We start from the raw sequence: 16,991 nt of genomic DNA, 5'->3' as shown, positions 1-16,991 counted from the left end.
ACGGCTTCGACCTCGCCCAAACTCCGGCGACCGCCAAGGTCGTTGCCGGCGAAGTTTTCGGCCACCCTAGCTCCACCCACTGCTACCACTCGATGCGGCTCACTCCCTGCATCACGTAGATGTGCTCCGCCGTCTTTTTGGTCGCCGGAGCACGAACCTCGCACTGCCCCGCCGCGTTTGGCCTCACCGGCGGCTAAACGCCGGCGAGTTTGACCCCGCTGACCGAGTTGACCCCGGGTGGACCCAGTTTGACCCCTGGGTCTATGAAAAGTGTGACCCGCCTGCTAATTAAGTTAGGATTAGGACTAACTAAATATTAGTTAGACTAATGACACTGACAGGCGGGACCCACTGGTCAGGTTTGACCTGGACCGTCCCCGTTGACTGCTGACGTCACCCTGACGAACTACTGACGCAATAAAGCATTTACTGGATTTATTCTTATATAGGAAATTCCAGAAAATGCTACAAACTTCAAAAAATCATAGAAATTAATCTGTAACTCCAAATGCAAAGATTTATATATGAAATTTGATCAGAAAAATCCAATCTATCCATATGTACTGGTTTCATGCATGTTAGAACACCTTAACCCTGCTGTTTAGGTGAAACAAGTTAATGCACTAATATGACCTCTTATTTTGGGTTTGCATTTGAATCCTTGATTCAAATGAACTCAAACCAATCTATTCTAAGTTGCATTAGCCAAAACACACTCATTTTGCCATGTTATTGCATGCATCATATTGTTGCATATTGCCATGTGATGATTGTGTTTCGATGTGTTCTTCGTGGTAGGTTCTGTCTCCGAGGATATTCACGAGTATCCAACTGAAGGGCAGAATCCCACTACCACTCTGTCAGGCAACCAAAACCCCCTTGTTCATTCCGATACAACCCCACTCTCTCGCTCTTGCTCTCTTTTACTACATTAGGACAACAATGATTCATCTGTTACTTGCTGAAGTAGTTGAACCCCTTATCCTCTACATGACCTGTCATTGCCACAGCAAATAGATGAAACCCACTAGCATGAGTAGGAGTTGTTTGAGCCCTGATGTGCCTACTCATTCATGCTTGTTTGTCATGCCTGCTACTGCTTAGAGTTGAGTCAGGTCTGATTCATCGGGAATGAATTGGAATGGTGATGAACATGTCCTACTGTGTGTGAGCTAAGTGTGTGAACACGATTTGGTAAAGGTAGCAGTGAGAGGGCATGTAGGAGTACATGGTGGGTTGTCTCATTGAAACCATCCTTAGGAACTGAGTTCTGTGTTTGTGATCCATGAACACCTACTACCACGCGTTGGGCCCGAAACCAATGGACCCTCTCGACTTATTAACGGCCTTGATCTCTGTCCAGGAGTTGCAACTAGTTTCTGGTGTTTGTAGGATATGTGTTGGAGGCCGTGCATAGCGCAGACCCTAGGGGTGGGCTATGATGCGGTAGATACACCGTGGCACGGTGTACCGGGCGCCCGTTTGGTGTCTCGGGAACCATGCACACATCGTTTGGGGCTGTGAGCGAGACCCCGGCCGGATCTCCTCGCGGATGGAACCCGAATAGGTGATAAACCTGGACTAGAGACTTGTGTGGTTAGTCAGGTCGTGGCCGACTCCCACGCCAGGCTTCCGCTTGAAGGTTGCCGAGATACACGACGTGTACATGGTGGTAACTGGCGAGAGCGTGTGTGAAGAAGTACACCCCTGCAGGGTTATAAATGATTTATTCGAATAGCCGTGTCCGAGATAAAGGACTTCTGGGTTGCCTGTACAGTTCATAGACAAGTGGAAGTGGATACTCTAAAACTCGCAAGATAAGCATGATTGCTATGGATGGCCTTCTCGTAGGGACACGGGAGCGGATCCATAGTGGTGTATTGATATGGTGATTATGTGGACTCGTGTACGCCACCTCAAAGAGTTACTTGCAGTCATAGTTTAGGATAGCCACTGAGTCAAAGCTGGCTTGCTGCAGTCAAACTCCACCCCCCTTTGTTGATACTGATGCATATGTAGCTAGTTCTGATGTAAGTCTTGCTGGGTACATTTGTACTCACGTTTGCCTATTTTATGTTTTGCAGAGAGACGTCAGTCTCGCTAGTAGTTCCGCGTGGACTTCGACGTTTAGCTTGTTACCTCAGCTACGATCTTGTACCCTTGGGAGGGTCTTGTAGATAGTCAGGTTTCTCAGCCTTTTTCATTTGTAGTTGTCTGTACTCAGACATGTTTATGCTTCCGCTCGATGCTTGTATGCTCTATATGTTGGGTCATGAGACCATGATTGTAATACTTGGCTCCTCGGAGCCTAATGAATAAATACTTGAGTCGTAGAGTTATGCTGTGATGCCATGTTGTATTTACACATATCGAGCATATTGTGTGTATGATTGAAATGCTTGGTATGTGTGCGATCCGACAACCTAGTTGTTTATCCTTGGTAGCCTCTCCTATGGGGAAATGTAGTCTTGTGCTTCCATGAGCCATAGTAGTCCGCTACAGCCCGGTTCACCGGAGTCCGGCTAGCCCAGCACTACTGCTCTGGAACACTTGACTAGCCGGCATGTGATTCACTTCATTCCTGTGTCTGTCCCTTCGGGGAAATGTCACGCGGTGACATCCGGAGTCCTACCTAGCCTGCTACAGCCCGGTTCACCGGAGTCCTGTTAGCCCAGTGCTACAGCCCGGATTCGCACGCTGCTGACCGACATGCTCGATGTTGATTCATGTATGCCTGTCCCCGTAAGTTAGTGCCACTTTGGGTTCACGACTAGTCTTGTCGGCCCGGGTTCTCTGTCATATGGATGCTAGCGACACTATCATATACGTGAGCCAAAAGGCGCAAACGGTCCCTGGCCATGGTAAGGCGACACCCCTGGGAATACCGTGCGTGAGGCCGCAAAGTGATATAAGGTGTCACCGGCTAGATCGATGTGACATGGAATCGGGGTCCTGTTATCAGCCCCGAGGGTGAACTACTCCCTCCTCGTCATGGAGAGCGCCGGGATGATGAAGATGGCCACCGCTGATGGATCCCCCCTCCGGCAGGGTGCAGGAACAGGGTCCCGATTGGTTTCTGGTGGCTACAGAGGCTTGCGGCAGTGGAACTCCCGATCTAGGTTATGTTCTTGGGGTTTTTTATTTATAGGAGAGGTTGGCGTCAAGAACAAGTCAGGGGGCCCCACAGGGAGTCCACGAGGCAGGGGGCACGCCCCAGGGGGTGGGAGCGCCCTCCACCCTCGTGGGGCCCACGGGACTCCCCTCCGGTAACTTTTCGTTCCAGTATTTTTTATATTTTCCAGAAATCTCCGTTGATTTTCAACGCATTCCGAGAACTTTTATTTCTGCACAAAAACAAAACCACGGTAGTTCTGCTGAAAATAGCGTCAGTCCGGGTTAGTTCTAACCAAATTATACCAAAATCATGTAAAAATATTATAAACATGGCATGAATACATGAAAAAGTATAGATATGTTGGAGACGTATCAGAGGCGGGACCAGAGCGGCTTCACGCGTGGCGCGTCTCCGTCGCTCGTGCGGGCACTGAGATGGCACTCCGGTTCGTGATGTCTTGGCATCCGGATCTGGCGCTGGATCGGTTGATGGGCCAGTGAGCCGGCGCGGAGTGCCAGTTGTAGGCGGAGGCCGGACGGATCACTGCTTGGGCCAGCTACGTCGCCGAGTTCGCAATTCACGACGAGTTCCAGCCGGAGCAAACAGACAATGGTGGAGTCATTCCTGTTGATGATTTCGGCCTGCTTCTGGACGATCCGGAAGGCAGCTCCGAGGAGACGGGCATTTACGGGGACGAGGACGCCGAGGTGGGAGATACCGGCGCCTCGGTGAACCCGGAGGCCACTGAGGGGGATCCGGCAGCTGCGCAACCCGGTGCTGGAGACGCCCGAAGCTAAGGCTGTCCTGTTTTATCTTTGTGATAATTTCTGTTAGGTAGCAGGTCCACCCACCCACTGGGTGTTTTGGGTGTAATGTATTGAACTCTGGCCTTGGGCCTGTTTTAATGATGATGTAAATATTTCATGAGTGTTTTGTTCTTTCGCTCTTTGTCTTTCGAGCCATTTTCTTGCTTGCTTCCCCTTCGGGCCTCCCCCCCCCCCCCCCCCCCGTGAGTCGAACAGTCGGGTTCTGGTCTATGATAAGGAGTTCGGTCCTATGAAGGAGCGCGTGGTACTTAGGGTCTTCAGACGTTGAGCGCGAGCGAAACACCCACTGGGCCGGCTGGCGGCAACCAGCGAAGCCAGCTGGTGTGCAGCTGGTCGTGTAGTAAGTTAAGGTGGCGGGGCCGGGTTGACCAATCCGGCGGACCTGACTTAGTGTTTCCACAATGTGTTGGTGCTTTGGCACATAGTTCTTACCGGCCGACAGCAGAAGCCGGTTCTGTGGCATAGGGTGAAGTGGTGGGCCGCGGCAACCCGAACATGCCGAGTTGTACTAAGGAGGACGGCGGGTGATGGCCAAGCCGGCCAGCCCCCCGAGCCCCCGGGTTGAGCGAGTCGACCCGGCGGTGGTTTTTTTAAGGAAATTGCACAAGTGTGTGAACACAATAACTTGGTTGGAAAGGGCAGCCCCGAGCGTCGTTCGGGGACCCCATAGTTTTTCATGCGGCTATAAAAGGCAGTGATACATACGTGTACACAAGTAACTATAAACTGGGCGAAGGAGTTCTGCATTCCATGGCTGGGTTGCCCATTCGTCGGCGGTGTCTCTCTTGCGCTTGGTTGACTTGCGGGCGTCGATGAGGTAGTATGCATTGCGGTCTCACAGAGCTTTGCTGACGATGAAGGTGCCTTCCCATGGGGCGGCCAGCTTGTGCTGGCCGGCCTGCTGCTGGATGAGCCGGAGGACGAGGTCTCCCTCGCAGAATGCGAGGGGCTTGATCTTCTTGCTGTGGTAGTGCCTCAGCCCTTGTTGATAGATGGCGGATCTGCTAAGTGCCAAAAGGCATGCTTCTTCGAGTAGGTCGACACCATCTTCGCGGGCTTCCTTGGCTTCGTCTTCGGTGTACATCATGACTCGTGGTGAGTTGAACTCGATGTCGGTTGGGATGACGGCTTCTGCTCCGTAGACGAGGAAGAACGGGGTGAACCCGGTCGACCGATTTGGCATTGCTCGGAGACTCCAGAGGACGGCCGGCAGCTCGTCAAGCTAGCTGCCCGGTGAAAAGACGAGTGGCTTGACGAGCCGCGGCTTGATGCCGGATTGAATGAGGCCACTGGCCGCTCAACATGGCCGTTGGACTGGGGATGGGCCATGGAGGCCAAGTCGAGGCGGATGCCAGAGACGGAGCAATACTGCGTGAGCACGCCCTTGGCAAAGTTGGTGCCGTTGTCCATGATGATACTATTCAGGACGCCGTAGTGTCCCGCGACATTCTTGATGAACCGGACGGCTATTGGCCCATCTAGCTTCTTGATTGGCCGTGCTTCGATCCACTTGGTGAACTTGTCGACTGCCAGCAGTAAGTGCGTCATGCCGCCTTGAGCGGTCTTGAAAGGTCCTACCATATCAAGCCCCCACACCGCGAAGGGCCAGGTGATCTGGATGGTTCGTAGTGCTGAGGCCGGCTGGTGGCTGCGCTTGCTGAAGCGCTGGCATCCCTCACATTTGAGGACAAGCGACTCGACGTCTTGGAGGGCCGTAGGCCAGTATAAACCATGGCGGAAATCCTTGGCCACCAGGGACCTCGAGGCGGCGTGATGCCCGCACTCGCCCTGGTGTATGTCGAGGAGGATCTCTATGCCCTTGTCCTGCTCAACATAGCACTGAGAAACGCCTGTTGAGATGCGCTTGACGAGCTCGTTGTTGATGATGGTGTAGGCAGACGCCCGGCGCTACACTTGCCGGGCCTCGGTCTCGTTCATGGGTAGAACCCCGTTCTCCAGGAACTCTGAGATGGCAGGGCCCATGATGGAGCCGTCGCTACAGTGAAGACGGCCACGATGGCGGGTTCTGGGGCGGCAGCCCCCGGGCCGGAGGTGGCAGCCCCTGGGTTGGGGATGACGGCGGCCGGGTTAAGTAGGGTAGCCCCCTGGCCGAGTTCCGCAGCCCCCGGGATTAGGTCGGAGTTGGCATTGGCTGGATTGGTCATGGTAGTCCCCGGGCTGGGTTCAGAAGTCCCTGGGCCGGGAAGACATGCGGCCTGGTCGTCGGGGACGAATATGGACTCGGAGTCCGGAGACGTCTTGTCTGACGTCTTGTGCAGGTGCTCGAGGGAGACACCGGACGGAATGCCCTGCCGGGATGAGTTGATCTTGGCTAGCGCATCGGTGGCTCCATTTTCTGTGCAGAGGACATGGAGGAACTCACAGCCGTCCAAGAATCCGCACAACTATTGGACAAGGAAGCGGTAGCTGGCCATGTTAGCATCGCGAGCGTACCACTCGCCGGAGCATAGCTGCACCACCAGGTCCGAGTCGCCGTAGCACAAGATGCACCGGATGCCGAGTTCCTTGGCAAGCCGGAGGCCATGCACAAGGGCTTCATACTCGGCAACATTTTTGGAGGCAGCGAAGTGGATCTGGAGCGTGTAGCGATGCCGGTTGCCCTTCGGGGAGGACAGCACGATGACGGCTCCTAAGCCGGAGTGCATCTTGGAGCCGTCGAAGTGCATGCGCCAGTGCGCCGTATCCGGCGGCGGTAGCAGGTACTGGGTCTCGGTCCAGTCGACGCGGAAGTCGGCCAGAGCTTGAGACTTGATCGTGGTGCGGGGATCGTAGAGGATGGTGTGACCGGCTAGTTCGGTTGCCCATTTGGCAACTCGGCCAGAGGCATCCCTACAACCCATTATCTTGCCGATGGGGACCGTGCTCACAACTGTGACCACATGCTCTTGGAAATACTGCTTCAGCTTCTTGGCGGTGAAATACACGGCGTAACACATCTTCCGATAGCGCGGTTAGTTTTGCTTGGAGGCGGAAAGCACCTCGCTCAGGTAGTAGACTGTGTGCTAGACATAGTGGATCTTGCCCTTCTCTGGTTGCTCGACCACCATCACTGTGCTGACCGACCGCGAGGTGGCGGCGATGTAGCGCAACAGCAGCTCCTTCTCGGTCGGTGCGGCCAGGACGGGTGCGGTGGAGAGCATGCGCTTGAGATCCCGGAAGGCTTTGTCCGCCTGGTCGTTCCATTCGAACGGCGTCGTCTTCTTCATCAGCTGTTACAGGGGCAAGGCCCTCTCGCCCAGCCGGCAGAGAAACCGGCTGACCGAGGCCAAGCAGTCGGTGAATTTCTGGACATGGCACAGCCGATCCGGCTTGCACATGCGCTCGATGGCCTTGATCTTCTCCGGGTTCGCATCAATGCCGCGCTCCGAGACGAGGAAGCCGAGTAGCTTTCCGGCCGGCACGCCGAAAAGGCACTTCTCCGGGTTGAGCTTGATCTGGTATTCGCGCAGATTGGCAAAGGTTTCCTTCAAGTCATCGAGGAGCGTGAGGTGCTGCTTGGTCTTCACCACGATGTCATCCATGTAGACGTGGATGTTGCGGCCGAGTTGCGGCAGGAGGCATTTCTGCATGCAGCATTGGAAAGTGGCGCCGGCATTCTTCAAGCCGAACGACATGGTGATGTAGCAATACGCCTCGAAGGGTGTGATGAAGGACGTCTTCAGGGCGTCGGCCGGGTCCAGCTTTATCTGATGATAGCCGAAGTAAGCATCCAGGAAGGACAGGATCTCACAGCCGGCGGTGGAGTTAATGACTTGGTCGATCCGCGAGAGGGCGAAAGGATCATTGGGGCAAGCCTTTTTAGGCAGGTGTAGTCAATGCACATGCGCCATGTCTTGTTCTTCTTTAGGATGAGGACTGGGTTTGCCAGCCACTCGGGGTGGAACACTTCCATGATGAAGCCGGCCACCAAGAGCTTGTCGACCACTTCACTGATGGTTCTTCCCTTCTCTTTGGAAAAGTGACGTAGGGGTTGACGGACAGGCTTGGCATCCATGCGAAGATATCCCGATTCTCACAGAGGAAGTCGACAAGCTCACCTTCCTATTTGCTGTCGAGGCGGGTGCCCACGACGACGTACTTGCTGCAACTGGGATCTTCTGGGTTCAGCTTGACCTTCTTCGTTTCCTTGGAGGGCCGGAATGAGGCCTCGTCGGTCGGCTCCTTAGCCGAAGCCGACATGGCCGGCGTCTCGGTGGGCAGCGCAATGATCCAGTCGAGCTGGCGCCGCTCGTCGGCTATGACCAACGACTTAGCCAGTTTGGCACCGGCTTGGGCGCACTCCAGGGACTTGCGGTAGTCGCTGGTGATGGTAATGAGGCCCTTCGGGCCCGACAGCTTCATCTTCAGGTAGGCTTAGTGGGGGACCGCCATGAACTTCGCGAGCACGGGCCGGCCCAGTAGTGCGTGGTATGCGCGGGACAGGTCCACCACTTCGAAGTAGAGCGGCTCGCGTCGAAAGTGGTCGTTGGTTCCGAACAGGATGTCAAGCCGGATCCGGCCGATGGGGGAGCAGGAGAGGCCACGCACAATGCCGGGGAAGACCGTCCGGGATGGCTCCAAGTCCTTGGCCTCGAGGCTGATCTTGGTCATGGTGTCGCGGTAGAGGATGTTTATGCTGCTGTCGCCATCGATGAGGACTCGGGAGAACTTGCATGTGCGCCGGGGCGCGATGATGGTGGGGTTGAGGATGAGGGCATAGCCACCCGGGTTCAGCATGACGGCCGGGTTGTCTTACCGAGTCCAGGTGACCAGGCAATCCGACCAGTGCATGTAATCCGGCTTGGCCGGGATGACGTTGTTCACTTCCTGCCGGAGCCAGCGCTCGCTACGCTTGTTGTAACCAAGGCTGGTGAAGACGATGTAGGTCACGTCTGGGCAGGGTAGACATCGTCATGCATGGCACTGCCAGCCGGGGGCGGAGGCGGCGGCCCCGCTCCTGGAGCCGGAGCAGGAGGAGGTGGCATGTCGCCCCTCATGATGCGCTTGGTGATGGCACATTGCCGGAGCGTGTGCGTGGACGGCCTCGCGACGCTGTGCTACTTGCAGGGAGCGTCGAGCATCTCCTCAAAACTCATGGCAGGTTGCCATGCCGTCTTGCTGGTTTGCCGGCGCTTGGCGGCCGGCTCGGCCACGGGCGCCTGCTCGGCAGTTGCGACGAGGTGGTTGTCATAGCACTCAGCCGGCTGGTCGGCTTTGCGCTTGTTGTTGTTGTTCTGCTGGTTGTTGTGCTAGCTGCTGTTTTCGCCGGCCGGCTAGGGAGGGGGGAACCGGCTTCGCTTTGCTGGCTTTGTCCAGCGCCACCTACATCTTCATGGCGGAGTCGGTGTTGGCGTACTTGTCCGCCGTCACCATGAGCGCGGCCATGGTGGCCGGCTCGGAGTGCAGGAGCTTGTGCTTGAGGAGGGTGCCGTCCCGGCAACCGCTGACAAAGTACTGGATGGCTTGAACCTCGTGGACGACCTCGCAGCTGTTCTGGAGCTCGGTCCAGCGTGCGAGGTACTCGCGGCCGGTCTTCATCGGCCCCTGCACGCACATGGCGAGCTAGTTGGGGCTCCCGGGTCATTTGTATGTGCCGGTGAGGTTGCGCACGAAGGCCTGCTCGAAGTCGACCCAGACGTTGATGCTGCCAGCCGGCAGGCTGTTCAGCCATGTGCGGGCCGAGCCCTAGAGCAAGAGTGGGGTGTAGCATACGGCGAGGTGGCGATTGTCGCCCGCAATGCCGATGGCGGTGGTGTAGTCGATGAGCTAGTCCTCCGGGTTGACGGTGCCGTTGTACTTGGGGTGTCGCGGGGGAACTTGAACCTTGTGTGGAATGGCTCGTCCCCGATGCGCGGGCCGAAGCAAGCCGTTCCGTCCGCGTTGTTCTCCTCCAGCTCGAAGGAGAGGGCGAGCTGGTCGAGGCGGTGGCGAGTGTCGGTGTCGTCGATGGAGCGCGGGCCGAGCTGGCTAGCAACCGCGCCGCGGGGGACCGGGTCGGCTGAAGACGGACGACGACTGGGTTGCGGGAGAGGATCATGCTGGCGCCGGTCTTCTGGGGCCTGCTCGTCGGCCAGGCCGCCTGTAGTCGCCAGAGCACGGTTGCGCCGGGTTCGGGTGCGGCCGGAATGAGCTTCGACGGGTGGCGAAGACGCCGTGTTCTGCTGCTCCTCGGGATCGTTGGTGCGGTGCGAGCCAGATCTCGCAGGCTTGTTGAGATGGTTGAGGCAGTCCTGCTGCGTGTTGGCTTCTTTCACCCGTTGAAGGCGGTCCTTCAGCTAGTCGCCCTGGAGCTGGTCTAGGCCGACTGCGGCTGCTTGGGCGGCACGCATATTCTTCACGGGGGTCTCGTAAACAGGGGGGACCGCGCCAAGGGCGCGACCGATGGCGCCTCCCTGGACCCGTACCTCGGTGACCCGACTTGGTTCGGCACCGGCAGGCGTGAAGCCATATGCGGCGTCGCGCTCCTGCTGAGCGGAGTCCAGACGATGCTGCGTGGCGGCAAGCGTCTTAGACAGGTCCAGCAGGCACTGGCGATCTTGTTCCAGCCGGGCCCGGGTCTCGGCGGTGTTGGAGGCGTCGACGTCGATGGCGATGGGAATGCGGAGGCTCTGTATCGTGGCATGCGTTGGCGCGATCTGCTGTGGCCCTGGCTTCAGCGGCCTTCCTCGCTGCGTTTCACGAAGAAGAGGTGCCGGTGTTGGTGGTGAATAGCTCCACCCGGACTCAGAGATCCTTTCCCTCGGCGGAAGCGTCATTGCCGAGGGGAATGGGAGAGTCGAAGACGTCAAGCACCCCGCTGGGGTACTCGTCAGCCGCGGGTGTCTCGGAGATGCATAGCGCAGCGAAGGAGGCGGCAAGTGCGTCCATGACATCGTCCGCCAGCGTGACGAGCTCGTCGGGTCGGAGGGGAGCTCCATCTGGAACATGTCTCCGGCCGGGACCTCGAGCCGCCCCACGGTGGGCGCCACCTGTCATGGTGGGCACGCGGCAGATGCCAAAGGATGGCTAAAGAGAGGTGGAGGCTCGAGGGCACCGGTGTGCTCCAGAGGCGAGGTCGGCATGAGTGAGCGGGAGATGCAAGACATACCCAGGTTCGGGGCTCTCCGAAGAGATAACACCCCTAGTCCTGCCGAGTGTGGTTTATATGAAACAGTACAGAGTTGCTCCTAGATCTGTTTGGAGGAAGAAGGAAGGTAAGCCAATGCTTAGGCTGTTCCTTCTCCCAACGTATGTGTGTGTGTTCTATTGATCTGGTCGCTCGTATGCATGAGGGCTCCTGCGGGGTTTTATAGGTCAACCCCAAGGGTACAATGGTAATGTTACAAGGCCGTGGGGCCGGGTTGTCATTGTCCGGGAAGTCGGCGCTGGGACTCGCCGGGGTCAGGGCTTGCCGGGTTCTCCAGGCGTGGGCCCCGTGTGCTAGGCGGCACTGTTCTCTGTCTTGTCGATCGTCATGGAGTGGCCGGGTCAAGTCTGCTACAGTGGCACACCGCCTGGTTGCCGTCCGCTGGCGTCAGCAGTGACGACGGGTGTGCTATAGCCACGCCGGCCTCGGTCAGCAGGGTAGGTGGGGCACTGTTGCCACGCCTCTGCCTGTCAGAGGAGTTGGTGGGGTACTGTTGCTTCGCTCATCCCCGTAGTGGAGACTCGTCCCATCATACGTCTTGGATGGGACGGGAGCTGACCCGTGGCTGGGTTGAGGAACACGCCATGGGAGAGCTGGCTTGCTGGAGAAGTCTTGGTTCGTCGGGCTCGGCCAGCTTGCGGCAGCCGGTAGGGCCAGGTTGGCATCTTGGTCGGGTCGAAGAGTTCGACCGGGTTGAGGGACTTGGCCGGGTTGAGGAACCCGGCCAAGTGCGAGCCGATTGAGGAGCGATGCTGGCCCCGGTGTTTTTGGAAGGGATCTGAGTTCCGTTCCCTGCCCGGGGTTCATCCCCCCGACAAAAGATGAAGCTGTCTCCTCTGCACCCGCTGGTGCCCGCCTGGCCTTGGTCGTCATGGCTCACATCATCGCAGCCTCGTGAGGCTGGGTGCCTGCGTAGAAATCTCCACTCCTCGGGAGGCAGGCTCGGAGAGCTGTCCCCTCGGGAGGTCTTGGTGTCGCCCGCCTCACAAGGCCGAGGGGCCCTCACGATGGTCTTGTCCTGGGGGGTCTTGCAGCTGGGCCGTACCAGGCCGTCGATGGAGGCACGCCATGAGCTGCAGGTAGGCAGATCTGGGTACCCCTGATCCCAGAACACCGACACGTTGAGACGACACCGTATGAACTCTGGATTGGCAAGAAACCTAAGATGTAGTTTCTTAAAGTTTGGGAATGCAATGCTTATGTCAAAAGGCTTCAGCCTGATAAGATCAAACCCAAATTGGAGAAGTGCGCGTTCATAGGATACCCTAAGGAAACTATTGGGTACACCTTCTATCATAGATCCGAAGGCAAGATCTTTGTTGCTAAAATGGGCCATTTCTAGAGGAGTTTCTCTCGAAAGAAGTGAGTGGATGGAAAGTATGACTTGATGAGGTAATTGTACCTTCTCTCCAATTGGAAAATAGCACTTCAGAGAAAACTGCTCCCGTGATGCCTACACGAACTAGAGAGGAAGCTAATGATGATGATCATGAAACTTCAGATCAAGTTACTACTGAACCTCATAGGTCAACCAGAACACATTTCCACACCAGAGTGGTATGGTAATCCTGTCCTGGAAGTCATGTTGTTAGACAACAGCGAACCTACGAACTATGAAGAAGCTATGATGAGCCTAGATTCCGATAAATGGCTTGAGGCCATGAAATCTGAGATAGGATCCATGCATGACAACAAAGTGTGGACTTTGGTGGACTTGCCTGATGATCGGCAGGCCATTGAAAATAAATGGATCTTCAAGAGGAAGATGGATGCTGATGGTAATATTGTTGGGGATACACATAATAGGTAGGCCCACGAATGGTCAAAATATATTAAAGCATGGGGTCCACACATCAGGTGGGTCCAGATAAATTTCATACAGACATATTATCCACTCGGATAAGCAACGTACCATCCACTCGGATGACAGTCGACCACTCGGTCGTATGACTCACTCGGATATGCAAAGACCAATAGTCGACAAGGCACTCGAAGCATCACCTTAGTAGTAGACTGACATTATGGCATCAATGCCCACTCTGTAACATAGGTGGGAGGGGGTGGCGCACTCTATATAAGCCACCCCCACCACTAGACTTGGGAGCAGGCCTTCATTCTTCTCCTCTTAGCTCTCTATCTCTCTCGTCACTAGTCTCAGGACTTAGCTCAGGCATGGAGATCCATTCCTCTTGCTCTCACACACATTGTAATCTCCTAATACATATTCAGATAAAACAAAGCCTCTCCGGAGCACGAGACGTAGTGTTGTTATCTCCACCGTGATACGTCTCCAACGTATCTATAATTTTTGATTGATCCATGCTATTATATATTCTGTTTTGGATGTTTAATGGGCTTTACTATACACTTCTATATTATTTTCTGGACTAACCTATTAACCCAAGGCCCAGTGCAGATTGCTGTTTTTTTTGCCTATTTTAGTGTTTCGCAGAAAAGGAATATCAAACGGAATGAAACCTTCGGGAGCGTGATTCTTGGAACAAACGTGATCCAGAGGACTTGGAGTGGACGTCAAACAACAAGGAGGAGGCCACGACCCCCCTGGGTGCGCCCTCCACCCTTGTGGGCCCCTCGTGGCTCCACAGACCTACTTCTTCCTCCTATATATACCTACGTACCCCGAAACCATCCGGGAGCAGCACGAAAACCTATTTCCACTGCCGGAACCTTCGGTAACCGTGATATCCCATCTTGGGGCCTTTTCCGGCGCTCCGCCGGAGGGGAAATCGATCATGGAGGGCTTCTACATCAACACCATAGCCTCTCCGATGATGTGTGAGTAGTTTACCTCAGACCTTCGGGTCCATAGTTATTAGCTAGATGGCTTCTCCTCTCTCTTTGGATCTCACTACAAAGTTCTCCTCGATCTTCTTTGAGATCTATTTGATGTAACTCTTTTTGCGGTGTGTTTGTCGAGATCCGATGAATTGTGAGTTTATGATCAAGATTATTTATGAACAATATTTTAATCTTCTCTGAATTCTTTTATGTATGATTGGTTATCTTTGCAAGTCTCTTTGAATTATCAGTTTGGTTTGGCCTACTAGATTGATCTTTCTTGAAATGGGAGAAGTGCTTAGCTTTGGGTTCAATCATGCGGTGCTCGATCCCAGTGACAGTAGGGGAAACGACACGTATTGTATTGTTGCCATCGAGGATAAAAAGATGGGGGTTATATCATATTGCTTGAGTTTATCCCTCTACATTATGTCATCTTTCCTAATGTGTTGCTCTGTTCTTATGAAATTAATACTCTAGATGCATGCTCGATAGCGGTCGATGTGTGGAGTAATAGTAGTAGATGCAGGAAGGAGTCGGTCTACTTGTTGCGGACGTGATGCCTATATACATGATCATGCCTAGATATTCTCATAATTATGCACTTTTCTATCAATTGCTCGACAGTAATTTGTTCACCCACTGTAATACTTTTGCTATCTTGAGAGAAGCCACCAGTGAAACCTATGGCCCCCAGGTCTATTCTCCATCATATTAATCTTCCGTCAACTAGCTATTTTTGTTACCGTTTATTTTGCAACCTTTACTTTCAATCTTTATCATAAAAATACCTAAAATATTATCTTATCAACTCTATCAGATCTCACTTTTGCAAGTGGCCGTGAAGGGATTGACAACCCCTTTATCGCGTTGGCTGCAAGGTTCTTATTTGTTTGTGTAGGTACGAGGGACTTGCGTGTGGCCTCCTAATGGATTGATACCTTGTTTCTCAAAAACTGAGGGAAATACTTACGCTACTTTGCTGCATCACCCTTTCCTCTTCAAGGGAAACACCAACGCGTGCTCAAGAGGTAGCAAGAAGGATTTCTGGCGCCGTTGCCGGGGAGTCTACGCACAAGTCAAGACATACCAAGTAACCATCAGAAACTCGTATCCCTCGCATTACATTATTTGCCATTTGCCTCTCGTTTTCCTCTTCCCCACTTCACCCTTGCCGTTTTATTCGCCCTTCTTCTGTTCGTCTTTTCGTTTGCTTTGATGTCTTACTTGGCTCGTTTGCTCGTTTGGTTGGAATAGTTGTGTATTTATTGCTAAACAGAGAACCTAAGATCTATGGATCCTCATTCGCTTGCCAATCTTTTTAAGAGATCCAATTATGATGAACCAATTCCTAGTGATTTGGGTTCACTAGATTATCTTTATAATGTTTTGCTTGAAATCCGTGAATCTAAAAATTGTGATGAAGTGCTTTATGAAGTGATTCACGATAGATCCTTGAATAAAAGCATGATTGCAATGATGTTATTATAAATTCTATTAATGTCAATTGTGTTAATGATATGGAAAACCCCAAGCTTGGGGATTCTAAGTTTGCTATGTCTACTACTAGTTGCAATGATCATGATTGGGGTGATTCTTCTTATGATCTTGAAAATTTATTTAAGCCCCATGATGAATATGAGATTGATAGTAGTGTTTGCAATAACATTGAAAGTGGGTTTGGAAGAGTGTCAACTTTAGATCCCACATATTTGGAGAATATTCAATCTTATGAAATTTTTGATAAAGGTGGGTTTGGAGACGTCATGACTTTAGTTAATGTAAATCCCACTATTTCGGAAGAGTGTCAACTTTGCATGCATGTGGATCACGAAGAGAATATGTTATGTGATAGCTATATTGTTGAATTTGCTTATGATCCTACATGTAATTATTATGAGAGAGGAAAATATGGTTGTAGAAACTTTTATCTTACTAAATTACCTCTCGTCATGTTGAGATTGCTATCGTCACTTTCTTCTTCCTTGCATATGCTAGTTTTTGCTTGCCTTGCAAATTTGTTTACTTATAATATGCCTATAAATAGGAAGTATGTTAGACTTAGATGTGTTTGTCACGTGTTTTATGATGCTCTCTTTGCGCTTCAATTCTTGTCTTTCATGTGAGCATCATTAAAATTATGAATGCCTAGCTAAAAGGCTTTAAAGAAATGCGCTTGTTGGGAGATAACCCAATATTTTTCCTTGCTGTTATTCAATAAATAATCCATCTAGATTATGGTTAGATGTGTTTTTGTGTTTTAATTTGTGTTCGTGCAAAGTTAAACCTATAGGATCTTCTTGGATGACAGTTATTTGATCATGCTGAAAATTCCAGAAACTTTCTGTTCACGAAAACAATTGTTAAAAATCACTAGAATGCGATAAAATACTGATTCCAATTGCAGTAGATCAATAAACAAATTATCTAGGTCGTCCTATTTTGGTAGATTTTTCTGAGTTCCAGAAGTTTGCGTTAGACACAGATTACTACAGACTGTTCTGTTTTTGACAGATTCTGTTTTTTGTGTGTTGTTTGCTTATTTTGATGAATCTATGGCTAGTAATGGAGTTTATGAACCATAGAGAAGTCAGAATACGGTAGGTTTAACACCAATATAAATAAAGAATGAGTTCATTACAGTACCCTGAAGTGGTGTTTTGTTTTCTTTCGCTAACAGAGCTCACGAGATTTTCTGTTAGGTTTTGTGTTGTGAAGTTTTCAAGTTTGGGGTAAAGATTTGATGGATCACGGAAGAAGGAGTGGCAAGAGCCTAAACTTGGGGATTTCCAAGGAACCCCAAGGTCAATCCAAGGACACCAAAAAGCCAAAGCTTGTGGATGCCCCGGAAGGCATCCCCTATTTTGTGTTCGTCCATCGGTAACTTTACTTGGAGCTATATTTTTATTCACCACATGATATGTGTTTTGCTTGGAGCGTCTTGTATGATTTGAGTCTTTGCTTTTTAGTCCACCACAATCATCCTTGATGTACACACCTTTTGCGAGAGACACACATTAATCGGAATTTATTAGAATACTCTATGTGCTTCACTTATATCTTTTGAGCTATATATTTTTTGCTCTAGTGCTTCACTTATATCTTTTAGAGCATGGCGGTGGTT

At 52.4% G+C, this 16,991-nt stretch overlaps 1 protein-coding gene across 1 annotated transcript; it reads right to left on the bottom strand.

Moving 5' to 3' along the window:
* Positions 1-4,777: 4,777 nt before the first annotated feature.
* LOC141040909 (uncharacterized) lies at positions 4,778-6,899 on the bottom strand. Its single transcript, XM_073507023.1, has 5 exons — positions 6,505-6,899; positions 6,397-6,413; positions 5,943-6,298; positions 5,237-5,766; positions 4,778-4,943 (listed from the first exon to the last, which is right to left on the bottom strand). The coding sequence occupies exons 1-5, from the start codon at positions 6,897-6,899 to the stop codon at positions 4,778-4,780; spliced, it is 1,464 nt and encodes a 487-aa protein (XP_073363124.1).
* Positions 6,900-16,991: the final 10,092 nt, after the last annotated feature.

Source organism: Aegilops tauschii, chromosome 2 (genome assembly GCF_002575655.3).
Source record: "Aegilops tauschii subsp. strangulata cultivar AL8/78 chromosome 2, Aet v6.0, whole genome shotgun sequence".
NCBI classification, from domain to species: Eukaryota; Viridiplantae; Streptophyta; class Magnoliopsida; order Poales; family Poaceae; genus Aegilops; species Aegilops tauschii.
This window is presented reverse-complemented; position numbering and strand designations above follow the sequence as displayed.

Coding starts and splice junctions, on each gene's coding strand:
- LOC141040909 (XM_073507023.1), bottom strand. CDS start 6,899: ATGTGTTACGCCGTGTATTTCACCGCCAAGAAGCTGAAGCAGTATTTC. Junction 5,767..5,942: donor CCATCGTGGCCGTCTTCACT/GTAGCGACGGCT, acceptor TATGTTGAGCAG/GACAAGGGCATAGAGATCCT. Junction 4,944..5,236: donor TCCAACGGCCATGTTGAGCG/GCCAGTGGCCTC, acceptor GGCACTTAGCAG/ATCCGCCATCTATCAACAAG.